This window comes from Corapipo altera, unplaced genomic scaffold (genome assembly GCF_003945725.1).
Source record: "Corapipo altera isolate COAL_440 unplaced genomic scaffold, ASM394572v1 23b, whole genome shotgun sequence".
In the NCBI taxonomy this organism is placed as follows: domain Eukaryota; kingdom Metazoa; phylum Chordata; class Aves; order Passeriformes; family Pipridae; genus Corapipo; species Corapipo altera.
This window is the reverse complement of record NW_020884885.1, coordinates 14,269,573-14,281,809: the sequence shown is the minus strand read 5'-3', so window position 1 is coordinate 14,281,809 and position 12,237 is coordinate 14,269,573. Positions and strand designations below refer to the sequence as shown.

Genomic DNA, 12,237 nt, shown 5'->3' with positions numbered 1-12,237 from the left:
AATTTGGCTGTCCCTATGTACATTGAGATATCACAAAAACATAGAATCACAGAATGGCTTGGGTTGGAAGGGAGCTTAAAGGCCGTCTCATTTCAATCCCCTGCCATAGGCAGGGACACTTTCCACTGGAGCAGGTTACTCAAAGCCCCATCCAACCTGGCCTTGAACAATTCCAGGGATCAGGCATCCACCACTTCTCTGGGCAGCCTGTTCCAGTGCCTCACCATTTTCACAGTAAAGAATTTCTTCTTTATATCCAATCTAAACCTACCCGCTTTCAGTTTAAAGCCATTCCCCCTTGCCCTGTCACTACATGCCCTTGTAAAAAGTCCCTCTCCAGCTTTCTTGTAGGTCCCTTCAGCTATCGAAGGGCCACAATAAGGTCACCCCAGAGCCTTTTCTTCTCCAGGTTGAACAATCCCAGTTCTCTCAGCCTGCCTTCATAGGAGGAAAACTAATCATCTTCATGTCCCGCCTCTGGGCTCACTCCAACAGGTCCATGTCTTTCCTGTGCTGAAAACCCCAGACCTGGACACGGCACTCCAGGTGGGGTCTCACAAGAGCAGAGTAGAGGGGAGAATCCCATCCCTCAGCCTGCTGGCCACACTGCTTTTGATGCAGCCCAGTATACGAGTGGCTATCTGGGCTTAAATGCCGGCTCACGTCCAGCCTCTCATCCACCAGCACCCCCAAGTCCTTCTCAGCAGTGCTGCTCTCAATCCCTTTATCCCTCATCCTATATTGATATGGGTGTTGTCCTGACCCAGGTACAGCACTTTGCACATGGCCTTGATGAACCTCATGAGATAATAACTTGTTCCTTTATCAACTGTCCCAGAGCCCTGAAGTCCCCTTTGATCACACTTGAATTACATGTTATGACTTCATCACCCCACCACACAGAAGAGCAGTAATAGGAAGACCCTTTTCTCATTTGAAGTCTGAGAGTGTCAGTCAGTAACTTGATCCCAACAGCTGGGATGTGCAGAAAAACTATTACAGTAGGTAATGCAGCCACAGTCAATTCTCCCAGCAGAGACATCTGGAGTGGAAATCTCAGCATCTGAGTCACTTAAAATTGGATAAAACAAAACCCAAGAGAATGTGGAGAAGGAAGAGCCCTCACAAGTGAGGAGAGAGGCTCAGCATGGCCTGATGCAAAAGACTATATTGTCACCTGAAACGGAATCATACTTGTCCTCAGTGGTGAATTCTCTCCCCATATGTGGCTGGAGGTCACATCCTGTAGCCCACAGGATGCTGCACATGTTGATGTGTACACTGCATGGCATTGTACAGTCCTAAGTGCCTGGGTGTCAGGCCAGGGATACCCCTGTGGACAAGCTATGGGCTCCCTGGAATACCTGGTGTGGGTAAAAGACAGACCTGAGAAACTGTGCCATGCAGGCACAGTGTAGAGAGGACTTCCTCTGACAGGACCGATGGGCCAAAGGAGAGGGACTGGGACACTGCTCCCCATTTCTTGCTGCCTCACCTGACAGCTTCATGCAGGGGCAGAGAACACCTTCAAGAAGGGAAGAGGCTGGGGGAAGAAAAGCAAATGTCCAGGGAATTTATACATTTATTTCTTCTGTGTCTTCCCCCTTCAGCACATTTGGCAGCCAAAGGGGCTCCTCTGTCCTTGGAAACAATCCAGCAGCCTCTCCAGGCAACACATCAGAGAGAAGATATTAGGGGCCTGGAAACTAGGTTTGCTATTTAAGCTGGTCCTTTTCTCTACTTTGCTTAGAGAGAACTGAACAGCTGGCTTTCCACTGGCACAGCTGGGGTTTTTACCTTAAGACTAATTAGAACAGTTTCACTGGCAGTGCAAAAGCTGCAGCTTTTTAGGACTTGCTGAAAAGTTTAAGATGTGTCCTGAGTGCATTTTTGCAATAGAAGCTAAATTTTATGACCTTCTTTTTTCCTTCCTGTGACAATAGTAAACTCTGCCTTTAGCCTGGCCTTATTTTTCTAGTCAAATCTGGTCCATCTCAGTTTTTAACTGGGCCCATCATAGGACTGTCTAAGTGCCTGGAGAACACATTACAGGGATGATATTTTTAATAGTAAGAGTATTTAACCCCTCGCATAGCTTACTGGAAGGTGATGGAGGTTCTCTGCCTAAAGGCAGTATCTTTCCAAATCATACCTATTTTTCTAGTAAAATTTCATGGGTTTGCAGCAGGGGTCAGAAAGAAAGAAGGTCTATGGGCTGCTATCAAGGTGGTTTGACATTTTCTCTTCTGGAAAGACATCAACTTTGGAGTTGTCTCTCCTGTTCTGCTACATCAGGGCAGGTGCCTAGAATTACTGTGAACTGTATTGAACAATACTCTTCACTCACATATTTTAGCAGGTGGAAGAAGGAGAGAAGAAAACTTATTGATATATATGATATAAATACTATAGGCCATGGAGTGTGATCTTTCAGGAGACCCTACTTGAAAGCAGAGGCTCGTACCTAATGTATTATTTCTCTCTCATGTGGTAATTACCTTTTCTCTCCCTAAATCACCTCAGCAGTTTCATTTGAAGAAGTCTTGAACCTCTTTACTTCCCAATCTAAAAAAAAATAAATATATATATATATATATATATTTTGTAATGGACACAAATGGCTACTGTGTTTCCCTTCAGAATGGACTGTATTTCAGGGAGCAGGGAGCAGAGACCTCCCAGAACTGTTCTAATGTGCGTGCTGCAAGTTTCAGTGAGCAGCTCACCACTATGCAGCTTTGCCAGTTCAGATCAGCCAAGGATATCCCCCCTAAGCCATGAAAAGCATCATGCCTGATGTTGCTCATATGAAAAATCCTCACAGCCTAATCATGAGTTGTCTGAAGAGGCTGGGTTGTATTTGTATAATGGATGCTGCTAACCTATCATTTCAATATATTTCTTTCATGACAGTTCCGCAGAGTCTGCTTGTCGGAGGACCTGAGAACATCAGTCTGAGCATAATACAAAAGTCTTTCCATCTTTTCTGTTCATATTTAATGGGGATGAGAACAAATCACCTAAAAGACAGCATCATCAGGCACCCGACATGTCTTATGAACATTTTCAAGAACCAGGCACAAGAACTCAAGTACTTACTCAATATCTACTTTTGATATTAAAAGTAGAGAGTCACAGAATACAGGGCAGATAGGATCCATTCTGTGTACAGGAATTGAATTGCCTAGTTTCATATTTTGCATGGTGCTTCAGATTGAAAAAAACCCCAGAAACCAAACCAAGCAAACAAACAAACAAATAAAACCAAAACACCCCCCCCATTCCTTATAGAGTCACATATGTCTGAGAGCTTTTCTGTGAAATCAACTATGGAGTCAAAGCAATAGAAAAGCTTCCATATTTCTCTATTCCAGGCTGAGACAAGTTTGTAAATACTTCCAGAAACTGCCAACATGCCTGCAGGGTAAAATCGCTAATGTTCACCTCCCTGCTATGAAATGCAGAGTACCTTATCTTCTTCAGCCCTCCCCCAGTCACAACCAGCTATAAATCATGCCCTTCAGTTGTTGGAATCTCTCGTCATAAGGAATATGGGTTTTAGGTTGAGAAACACAAATCCACCTTGACAGAGCCAGTCAGGCATATACATGGGCTATGCTGCTGATAAATTTGTACCAAGCACTCCTAGTGTGGAAATAACTTAGTCACACTAAGCACATAACATTTTTGCACACTAACTTGTTGCCAGTATAGTTTATTCCAAAATTCTCACCCTCCTACAAGAGAAAAAAGCTGTCTTAGCAGTAGCACTGTCTTGATGCATCTGTACTAGGTAGCTTTGCAGGCACAACTCTTCCCCCCCAAGCCAGCTAGCCTCAGTAACTTTCTTGCAAAGGGAAGAATTGAAACACACAGGCCATATGGACAAGGGGCTCTGAGCACAAGCTGCCCTTTCTTCAGGAGGCCACAAGCTCAGACAGCACAGAAGGGCAGCATAAGATGCTCTCACCACCAAAGTAAGGAGGTACCAGGGAGGCTGCATTGGGAGGAACCTGTCATCAGCAGAAAAGGAGCCTTGTAAATCATCCAGAGTAGATCACTGGCATGTGGAGAACTGATACTGTCCTGATGGAAGGCTCTTGATACTAACATTTTCACTGATCCAGTGACTCAAAACACAAAGTGAGGAAATGTGGAGGGACCCAAATGTGCAGCACTGAGGAAACGGGGGCATACTTTTGCTACAGCCTGTCTGCAGCAGTGCTTTCACATTGCCAGGGCAGACCCCAGTTCCATGGGTGCAGGCACATTGTACCATGTACTCAATGCTCCTCTCCTGACAGCAATCTCAGATGGTCACTTTAAAAATTACTATCACCAGGGTGGGAGTTCACTGGCACCAGCTCACTGCCAGGAACCAAAGGTTCCACAGGGGTGGGAACAAGCTGCTCGTGGAAAGTTAAAGAAATCCTGGATAGAAACAGAGGTATTTGGTAACCTGACAGACAAAGAAGAAAGAGTACAGATAGAGCTAGAGAAGTACTCAAAGTAGGAACAAGCTGTATAAAAAGTCTTAGGAGAACGAAATGTAGAAAAAATATCCTGGACTGGAGTAAAAGGACCCTATTCCCACCTCACCCTGGGCTCTTGAATCCCAGTTCAGAGTAAATGAAGAACTTCTTGTGTTGTGCTAGTCATCACCATGAAGCAATAGCCTTCAGGCTCACCTCCTGCAGTCTCCAGGAAAGGAGCTCACAGCCCTGCTGAGCTTAATGTGGCAGTCACCAGACTCAGTAACTTGGCATTGAGGTGTGTTAGATGTGGCTTTGGGTTTACACTAAAACCAATGCTGTATGGAAAGTGTCTGTCAGTACTCAGTGAAGGGAGAGAAACGTTCATAAACTTCATGAGCCTGGGAAGGGTTGGGGCGGGGGGGGGCTAATTTTGGTAGTCCGAAAAGACCTATGCTGGGAAATAACTTTCATAGCAATGCCTCTGAAAGGTGGGGGTGGAGGCATTGTACTGAAGCCTTGGGCTGTGGGAGAGTATCAGATGAAGATATGCAATGCTACCACAGGCCAGAACTTGCCTGAGCCAGTGTGCCTCCTCATGGCTGGGAGTCCTCCCAAGCTCTGCCAGCTCTGCCAGCTGCAGGTCCAGCCATGGGAGGAAGCTACCTCCTGCCCTGGAAAGCACTGGTAGATCTCTCAGTGCTTTGGAGTTGTTAATCATTTTAGGCTGTGCCTGGTTTGCCAGCCTTTCTTGCCAGCATAGGTAGAGTGTCCAGAAAAGTAAAGTCCCCATCTGTTTCCCCATGATCCTAATCCTATCAAAGCCCATTAGAGTTTGACAGTTGTCTTGAATGCAAAATTACTTTCGCTGCAGGGGAGAAATCTTCAAGTCTCTGTTCAGCTCCTGTTTCTTCTGCCTTCAATGGGAGGAATCGCTGCCTGTAATGACAACTCCCCCACATCACTGAGAAACTGGGTACTGGCGGGTCAGGAGGGGAATGAGGAGAACAAAGGCTTCACTAGGCTAAAATCAGTGTGAAACACCAGCAGCTAGGTATTCTATGAGCCTAGCTTTGCCAGGCAACTAAAATCAACTTAGTATAAGAAACAACATAGGGAAGCCAGAAATTATTTTGTTATCTTTTTACTTGTTAGAATTCTGGGTCTGGACAGCAGCCAGCTCTCCCTTCCCCAGTACAGGGCTGTGAAGCCTGGAAACTGTTCTCCTTTATCTCTGAGCTGCTCATTGCAGTGTCTGCAAAGCAGTAACAAGACATCTGATTGACCCAAATATATCAGTGATCACAGTTTCAGGAATGCTTAACATGCTGTAAATTGAACAGCTTGGCTGATGTTTAACCCTTTACTAATTGTCTGGTTTTAAAAATATTGCAGCTTGTAAGCAGGACTATTAGCCAGTGGGATGGCTCAGCTAAACTCTGGCTTGTACTCCTTCCAAATAGTGTAGTTAGGAGGCGGAGTATTTGGGGGAGGTGATGTTTTCCCAGCTATTGATTTAAGGGTGTAGCCACAGTATAGCCTGTTGATTAACTGCTTAGCTTACAAGAGACAAGCTGTAATTGAAATTAATGCCATGCATCACTTGGAGCTTATATGTACTTCAATAACAGGAAACGTAGTGTCCTTATCCATGGCAATGGTACTTCTCCAGGGGGGATTCCCAGTACAGACACTGGCAGTTGGGTGCTCAATAGAAGCACAACTCACCCTGAAAGAAACATAAATAATTCACCTAAATCAAAATACGTGTTCAACCTACATACCGAATAAAATTAGTATTCTGCTTTCAATCTTTTTTCAACAAGCTAGGAGTTTTCTTAAAGCTATTTCAAGCTGTAAAGTGACAGCAAACAGAGGCAATTCTGTGTCAGTTCTTTGGTAAAAATATCAGCGTACTGTTGGATAAAAGCCTCCTGTTTATAGTAATGGTACTGTTCACCACTGTGAAGTGCAGAAATCACACCTGGTGTTCACCTCACACTTTTCAAAGGGTGAAAGTGTAAAGCATCATCTGGCAATGAGGCTTCAGGGTCGGAATAGCATGAGACTCGAATTCCTGGTCAACAAGAGAAATGTTTTACAGCTGGCATTGCATTTGAGGAAAGCCAGGATGGTGACTATTTCTTGTTATCATTATCACCGGTGCTGCCGGTGGCTGCAGGGCGGCGCCGTGAGCGGCAGGAGGCGCCGGTGCGACACGGTCGCCCGGAGCGGCGGGGGAGGCTCCCGCTGCTCGCTGCCCGGGAATTTGAGGCAAAAGACAGGGAATTCGGCTTCTGCTTTTTGAGTCTTTCTCTCTCTCTCTTTTTTTTTTTTTTTTTTTTACGGTGTGCCTGTGTGTATGTAAGTTGTTAAGGTGGATTAGGAGAGTTTGAATGTTTTTAACAAAATCCTGCAAAAGAAAGAATTCCCTATTTCTTATATTAAAACAAAACAAATTATTTTCCATCTAACCTGAAGAGAGTGGTGTGGCTGAAAAAATACGAGTTGCTGTGATAGCTCAAGAGAGCAGAAAGAGTTGGGGAGATGAGAAAGGGATTTTTTTTCTTTTGCAGTATTTAAGATTCTGCGTGTGTTGGTTTTGCTACACTGATCCAACTCCAATAACTACTTTGGAGGATAGCCACGGCACTGAGAGCAAAAGGGAGAGGTGTTTAATCTAACGCGGCTCACAAATGTGTTCTTCCCAAGAGAGGTCCCCAGAAAAATACAGGAAGGGCAGAGCTAAGCTTCTTTGCCTTGGTAAGGCAGAAAAATGGAAATGGAGAATAAAGAAATAGCTACTCTTCCGAAGACCTCGAAGGGACAAAACTTGAAAAGAAGGGCTGGCTGTTGTTTCCTCAGGAAGGATAATCCGTGGGGTGGGACAGCGTCCTGCCACCGGCTCCACAGCCTTGAAATTTTCTCTGGAGAAAGTTCAAATGCTAGGAAAAGCTGGTCCTCACGCTCCGTGACACACCTGGTGCGTGATCGCGCCGCATATCCCAGTGTGTAAGGACGCGAAGGGCGCTGCCCTCCGTGCAGAGGGGCCCCGCGGCGGTGCCACCTGCCGCCGCTGAAGCGGGAGGAGGCGCAGGAAGAGGTGATGCTCTGTGGGTTCTCACCACCGCGCCTCGGCCGCGGCCAGCGGCGGCCCTGCCCGGCAGGGAGCCCCGGCACCACGGCGCGGTGTCCCGCTTTGGCCCCGGGCGTTAAGCTGCCGGGCGGACAGGTGCGTGTCCGAGTGTGCACTCGAACGTGTGTGCACAGCCTGGTACGTGAGCGATCCCTTTGTGCAACCCCCTGCCGGGTCCCAGCCCCGCTCCCGGCCCCCAGCGCCGGGCTGGGGGCCGAAGGAGCGGTGGAGCGGAGGGGGTGCCGATGTGCCGCTGATCGCGGCGCGACCTCTCGGTGCGGCCGTGGGCTGGAGGCGGCGCGGCCGCGCCCGGAGGCTCCGCGGAATCTCGAGCACCGGCGGCGGGGGGCGGCCCCGCTGGCTGCGCACCGCCTCTCCCTTCCCCCTCCCCGCTGTCCTCCCTCGGCGTGCAGGCTCCTTTGTGCTGCCTGCAGCGGGGAGGAGGACGCGGCGGGCCGAGCGCCCCCGCCGCAGCGCGCTCCCTGCCCGCGGGCGGGCGGCCGGAGCGGCCCCTGCGCCACCCCCGGAGGTGGCCCCTGCGCCACCCTTGTGCCCCCTGGAGGGGGCGCCCCGCCGCGGGTGGGACCGCCGCCCCGCCATCGCCGCTTTAAGCGGAGCTCCACGCCGGGAGACGGGGCGGGCTGGGCGCGCCCTCTCGGCTCCCCCACGTGGTGCGGGTGTCCGTGTCCCCGGCCGCCGGCGGAGCGGGGCGCACACGGCGCGGGGCTGCTGCTGGGCTACCCCGCTCCCGCCGCTGTTCCCCGGGTGGCAGCTCCGGCCCGCGGCCATGCGCCAGCGCCGCCCTGAGCGGCCGAGTGGCGGGGCTGCACCGCCGCCGTGTCCCGCGGCAGCGGCGTGAAACAGCTTGAGGATGAGGCGGGCGAGGCGGGCCGCGCCGGGCCCCCTGCCCCTTCTGGGGCTGCTGCTCCTGGGCGCCCTGCCGGGGCTTTGGACGGTGCTTCTGCGGCGGGAAGCGGCGGCGCAGCCAGAGCCGGAGCCGCTCCCGCCCTCGGAGCCCCCCCCGGGGCGGTGGGGCTGGGGAGGCTCCCCGGCGGCGCGGGGCGAGTCCGGCGGCGGCGGCCAGAAAACTTTCCGGACGCTACTGGCGGTGCCGGAGTCGGCGACGGGCCAGGAGGAGCGGGGCGGCGAAGAGCGGTTCGCCGTGACCGGCTCGCTGCCGCCGGCCGATACCGCCTCCCCGGTGGAGCGGGGCATCTTCTGGAGCCGTGAGCTGGAAGAGCAGGTGCCGCCGGGCTTCGCGGCGGAGGAGGCGGCGGCGTGGCTCTCGGCCGCCCGCGCCGCCCGCGTGTCCTCGCTGGAGCGGGGCGGCTGCGGGCGCAGCTCCAACCGGCTGGCGCGGCTGTCGGACGGGAGCCGCGCCTGCGTCCGCTACGGCATCAACCCGGAGCAGATCCAGGGCGAGGCGCTCTCGTACCACCTGGCCGGGGTGCTGGGCATGCAGGAGCGGCTGCCTCCCATGGTCCTCGCCCTGGTGGAGGCCCGCGGGCGACAGTGGGAGCCGGTGCGGGAGGAGCTGCGCGGCTCGCATTGGGCCGAGGGCGCCGTGGTCAGCCTGACCCGCTGGGTGGACAATCTCACCGCCGTGGTGGCACCCGCGCCCTGGAGCGCCGAGGCGGGCGCCGGTCGGCGGCTGCAGCCGCTGTCGGCGGGAGAGCTGGGCGGGCTGCCTCCGTCCCAGCTGGTGGAGTTGGTGCAGTGGAGCGATCTGATCCTCTTCGACTACCTGACGGCCAACTTCGACCGCCTGGTCAGCAACCTCTTCAGCCTGCAGTGGGATCCCCGGGTGATGCGCCGTGCCACTAGCAACCTGCTCCGCGCCCCCGACGGCGGGCTCGTCTTCATGGACAACGAGGCGGGTCTCGTGCACGGCTACCGCCTCCTCGCCATGTGGGACCCCTACAACGAGCCGCTGCTCCGCTCCGTGTGCGTGTTCCGCGAGGGCACGGCCCGCCGCGTCGCGGAGCTGCACCGCCGCCGCAGCGCCGCCGCCGAGCTGCGCCGCCGGTACCGGGCGCGGGAGCCGCTCTGGGCGCGCCTCGGCTTCCTCTCGGAGCGCCAGGCAGAGCTGCTGCAGGCCCGCGTCGACTTCGTGCACCGCCACATCGCCCACTGCCGCGCACAGGCCGCCGTGCTCTGATGGCCCCGGGCCGGGCGCAGGCTGGCGGCGAGAGCTCCAGCTTTCCTCTCCTTCGAGGCAGCGGGACTTGCCCCGGTAGCTGCCAAAGGCAGGAGCTGACCCAGCGTGCCACCCCGGTGCTCGGTGCCCCGTAATCGCTGCGACTGCCGGGGATGGGGGGTTGCGGAGGATGGGAACGGCCGCCGGGAGCGGCGGGAATCACGGGCAACTTGCCTGCCGGGGCTGTCGAGAGGAGCGATTAACTCGCGTTTGTCAAGATCTCTGAAGATGCGGAGCACAATCGGTATAATTATGGCCGAGTTTCATTCCAGGACTCTGCCCCCGGAGTTTGAAAAACATGAGAGGGTTCAGAATCTTTAGTGCTTTCATTAACTTTCTGGGTGCACTTGCCCTCGTAAGAAACCCCATAGGAAAACTGTTGTCTTTGTCTGGATTGGGGTCGAGTACCTCTTCCAAAGGACGCAGGTGGAAACATTTTTTTATATATTCTTTCTTTTACAATGGCATATTTAAGTATAAATGTTGATATTGATAGACCAAGAACTGATTGCACAATAGGGGAGCCCCTAACTAGCAAAACTGCCCTATTTATGAAACTTGTTTCCCACCGATTAACGAGAGTGAACCTTTCCACTGATTGTTACATCTTGTCGGTGAGAAGTGTATAGGAAGCTGATATTCCCTTAGCTCTTAGTTTTTGTTGTGGCTTAAACTGTTTTGATTCTTAAGCATTTGTTTGTAATCATCACCATCATCCTTCCATCTGACCAGTAAAGTAACTGACTAATGGGTGGCACAAGAAGGTCTCCCATTTTTAAAAAATACTATGTGCTAAGACTTTGACACAATAGTTAAAGTGGACGAAAAACTGTTACATGCACTTTACTTTGACTTTTTAATATTTTTTTTATAGAAGAAGACCTTTTTATTTTACAAAGTCTGCTTTTTATGTACATTATATATGTTCATAAGTTTTTCTGTAACTTACTAAAGAAACTGATATTTCAGTAAAGTGTGTTAATGTTTTGCCTTTGGACTGAATGTTTGCCTGAGCTTTGACAGGGAAGCATGTGTCTCCTCAGCTGCCTTTGATGGGCAGTGGAGGCCACCACCTTCCAGCTTCTCACTCCACTGAACTGAGTGAACTTTTACTTGTTCCCTCTGAGGCAAGGAGGGGTAGAGTTAAGCTTTCAAACACTACTCTCCTCTCTCTCTCATTCCTAGCTGTTGTGTCATTGAAAGGGCAAAAGCTCTTTGAGTGGGTAAAGTAATGTGAGTACTTCAGCTGAATAGACATTTGTCTGGTTTTTAAAACCTGAAATGAACTGCCTTGCCTAGCCCTGAGATAACTGTAGCAGTTTCAGCAAACTGATAGAGCTTATGTGGGCTAGCTGCCCTCAGCCTTTTTGGGTCCTGGGCCTGGATACCAACCTCTCAGTACATGTGATGTCAGCTGTTACTGCACCAGAAGCATCTCCAGAGATAGTGGTTGTTTTTAGTGGGTGTTTATACTGGTTCTCAGTTTTTTCTTCCCATTTTGGCTATTTTTGCCATGGAGGCCGAACTGAAGAACAGGAAACCTTTTCAGTCTTGCTGAAATAGTTGGTGGAGTTTTTTTCCCCTACAAAAGTTCTGTTCTGGGTGGGGTGAAGCAGTAGCAATGGGCATACAAAATAAAATATTTGTAGCTCGTTTGCTTTTTTACGTGTACCAGTATTCACAGAAGAGGCCATTGTACAGCTCAAAATAACAGCCAGAATAAGGACAAAGGATAAACTAATCCTTTTTAGACCCTAAATGCCAGTATATCTCCTGCTCTAATCAAACAGCAGCATAATCTCTTCTACATCTGGACAGGCACCTCTTTTGATGAAGACAGCAGTGTTCTTGGTGGCTGCTGTTCAAGTAGGCACTGTTTTCAGTGTTGAGCACTAACCCTCCCATGAACTCAAGGAGGGCTGAACATTCATACCTGCAGGAGGTCTTCAGTCTATTAATATTCATTATTTAGATTAAACTTCACATCAAAGACAATTGTCTTTGCCCCTTACAGCAGGGGTGGGGGTTTTTTTGTGGGTTGATTTTTTAATAGGACAAGACAAGAGATATACAACAAAAAACATCTCCAAAATTAATGGTTGATTAATTAGATACGTTAGGTATTGCATCTGTATGTATGCGTATTTATTTCAAAATGTCCCAGCAGCCTCCAAGACTAGCTTTCATTCAGCTGCTTAACTGTCAAGGCTCTCTATTGAACTTGTATTTATAGTTCACTGCATTTATCTCTGCGAACAATGCACAGAATCCCATGTGACATTCCTTTGCCATTTACATGATAATACACAATTTAACTGTAATTCTTAATTCTTCTTTAGCATTGCTTTGTAACTGAAATACAGCAGTACTGTCGCATTCACCTCATGAAAATGCATTTAAATAATAAACTGCTGGCATACATTTTAAACCAC

The 12,237-nt window shown here is 50.4% G+C and overlaps 1 protein-coding gene across 1 annotated transcript; it reads left to right on the top strand.

The window, feature by feature from the left end:
- The first annotated feature begins 8,312 nt into the window (after positions 1-8,312).
- On the top strand, positions 8,313-12,237 carry FJX1 (four-jointed box kinase 1). The gene has a single exon (XM_027642523.1). It carries the CDS (start codon positions 8,480-8,482, stop codon positions 9,764-9,766), a length of 1,287 nt encoding a protein of 428 aa, XP_027498324.1. The 5' UTR covers positions 8,313-8,479; the 3' UTR covers positions 9,767-12,237.

Excerpts from the sequence above, each read along its gene's own strand:
- FJX1 (XM_027642523.1), top strand. The coding sequence starts at position 8,480 with ATGAGGCGGGCGAGGCGGGCCGCGCCGGGCCCCCTGCCCCTTCTGGGG.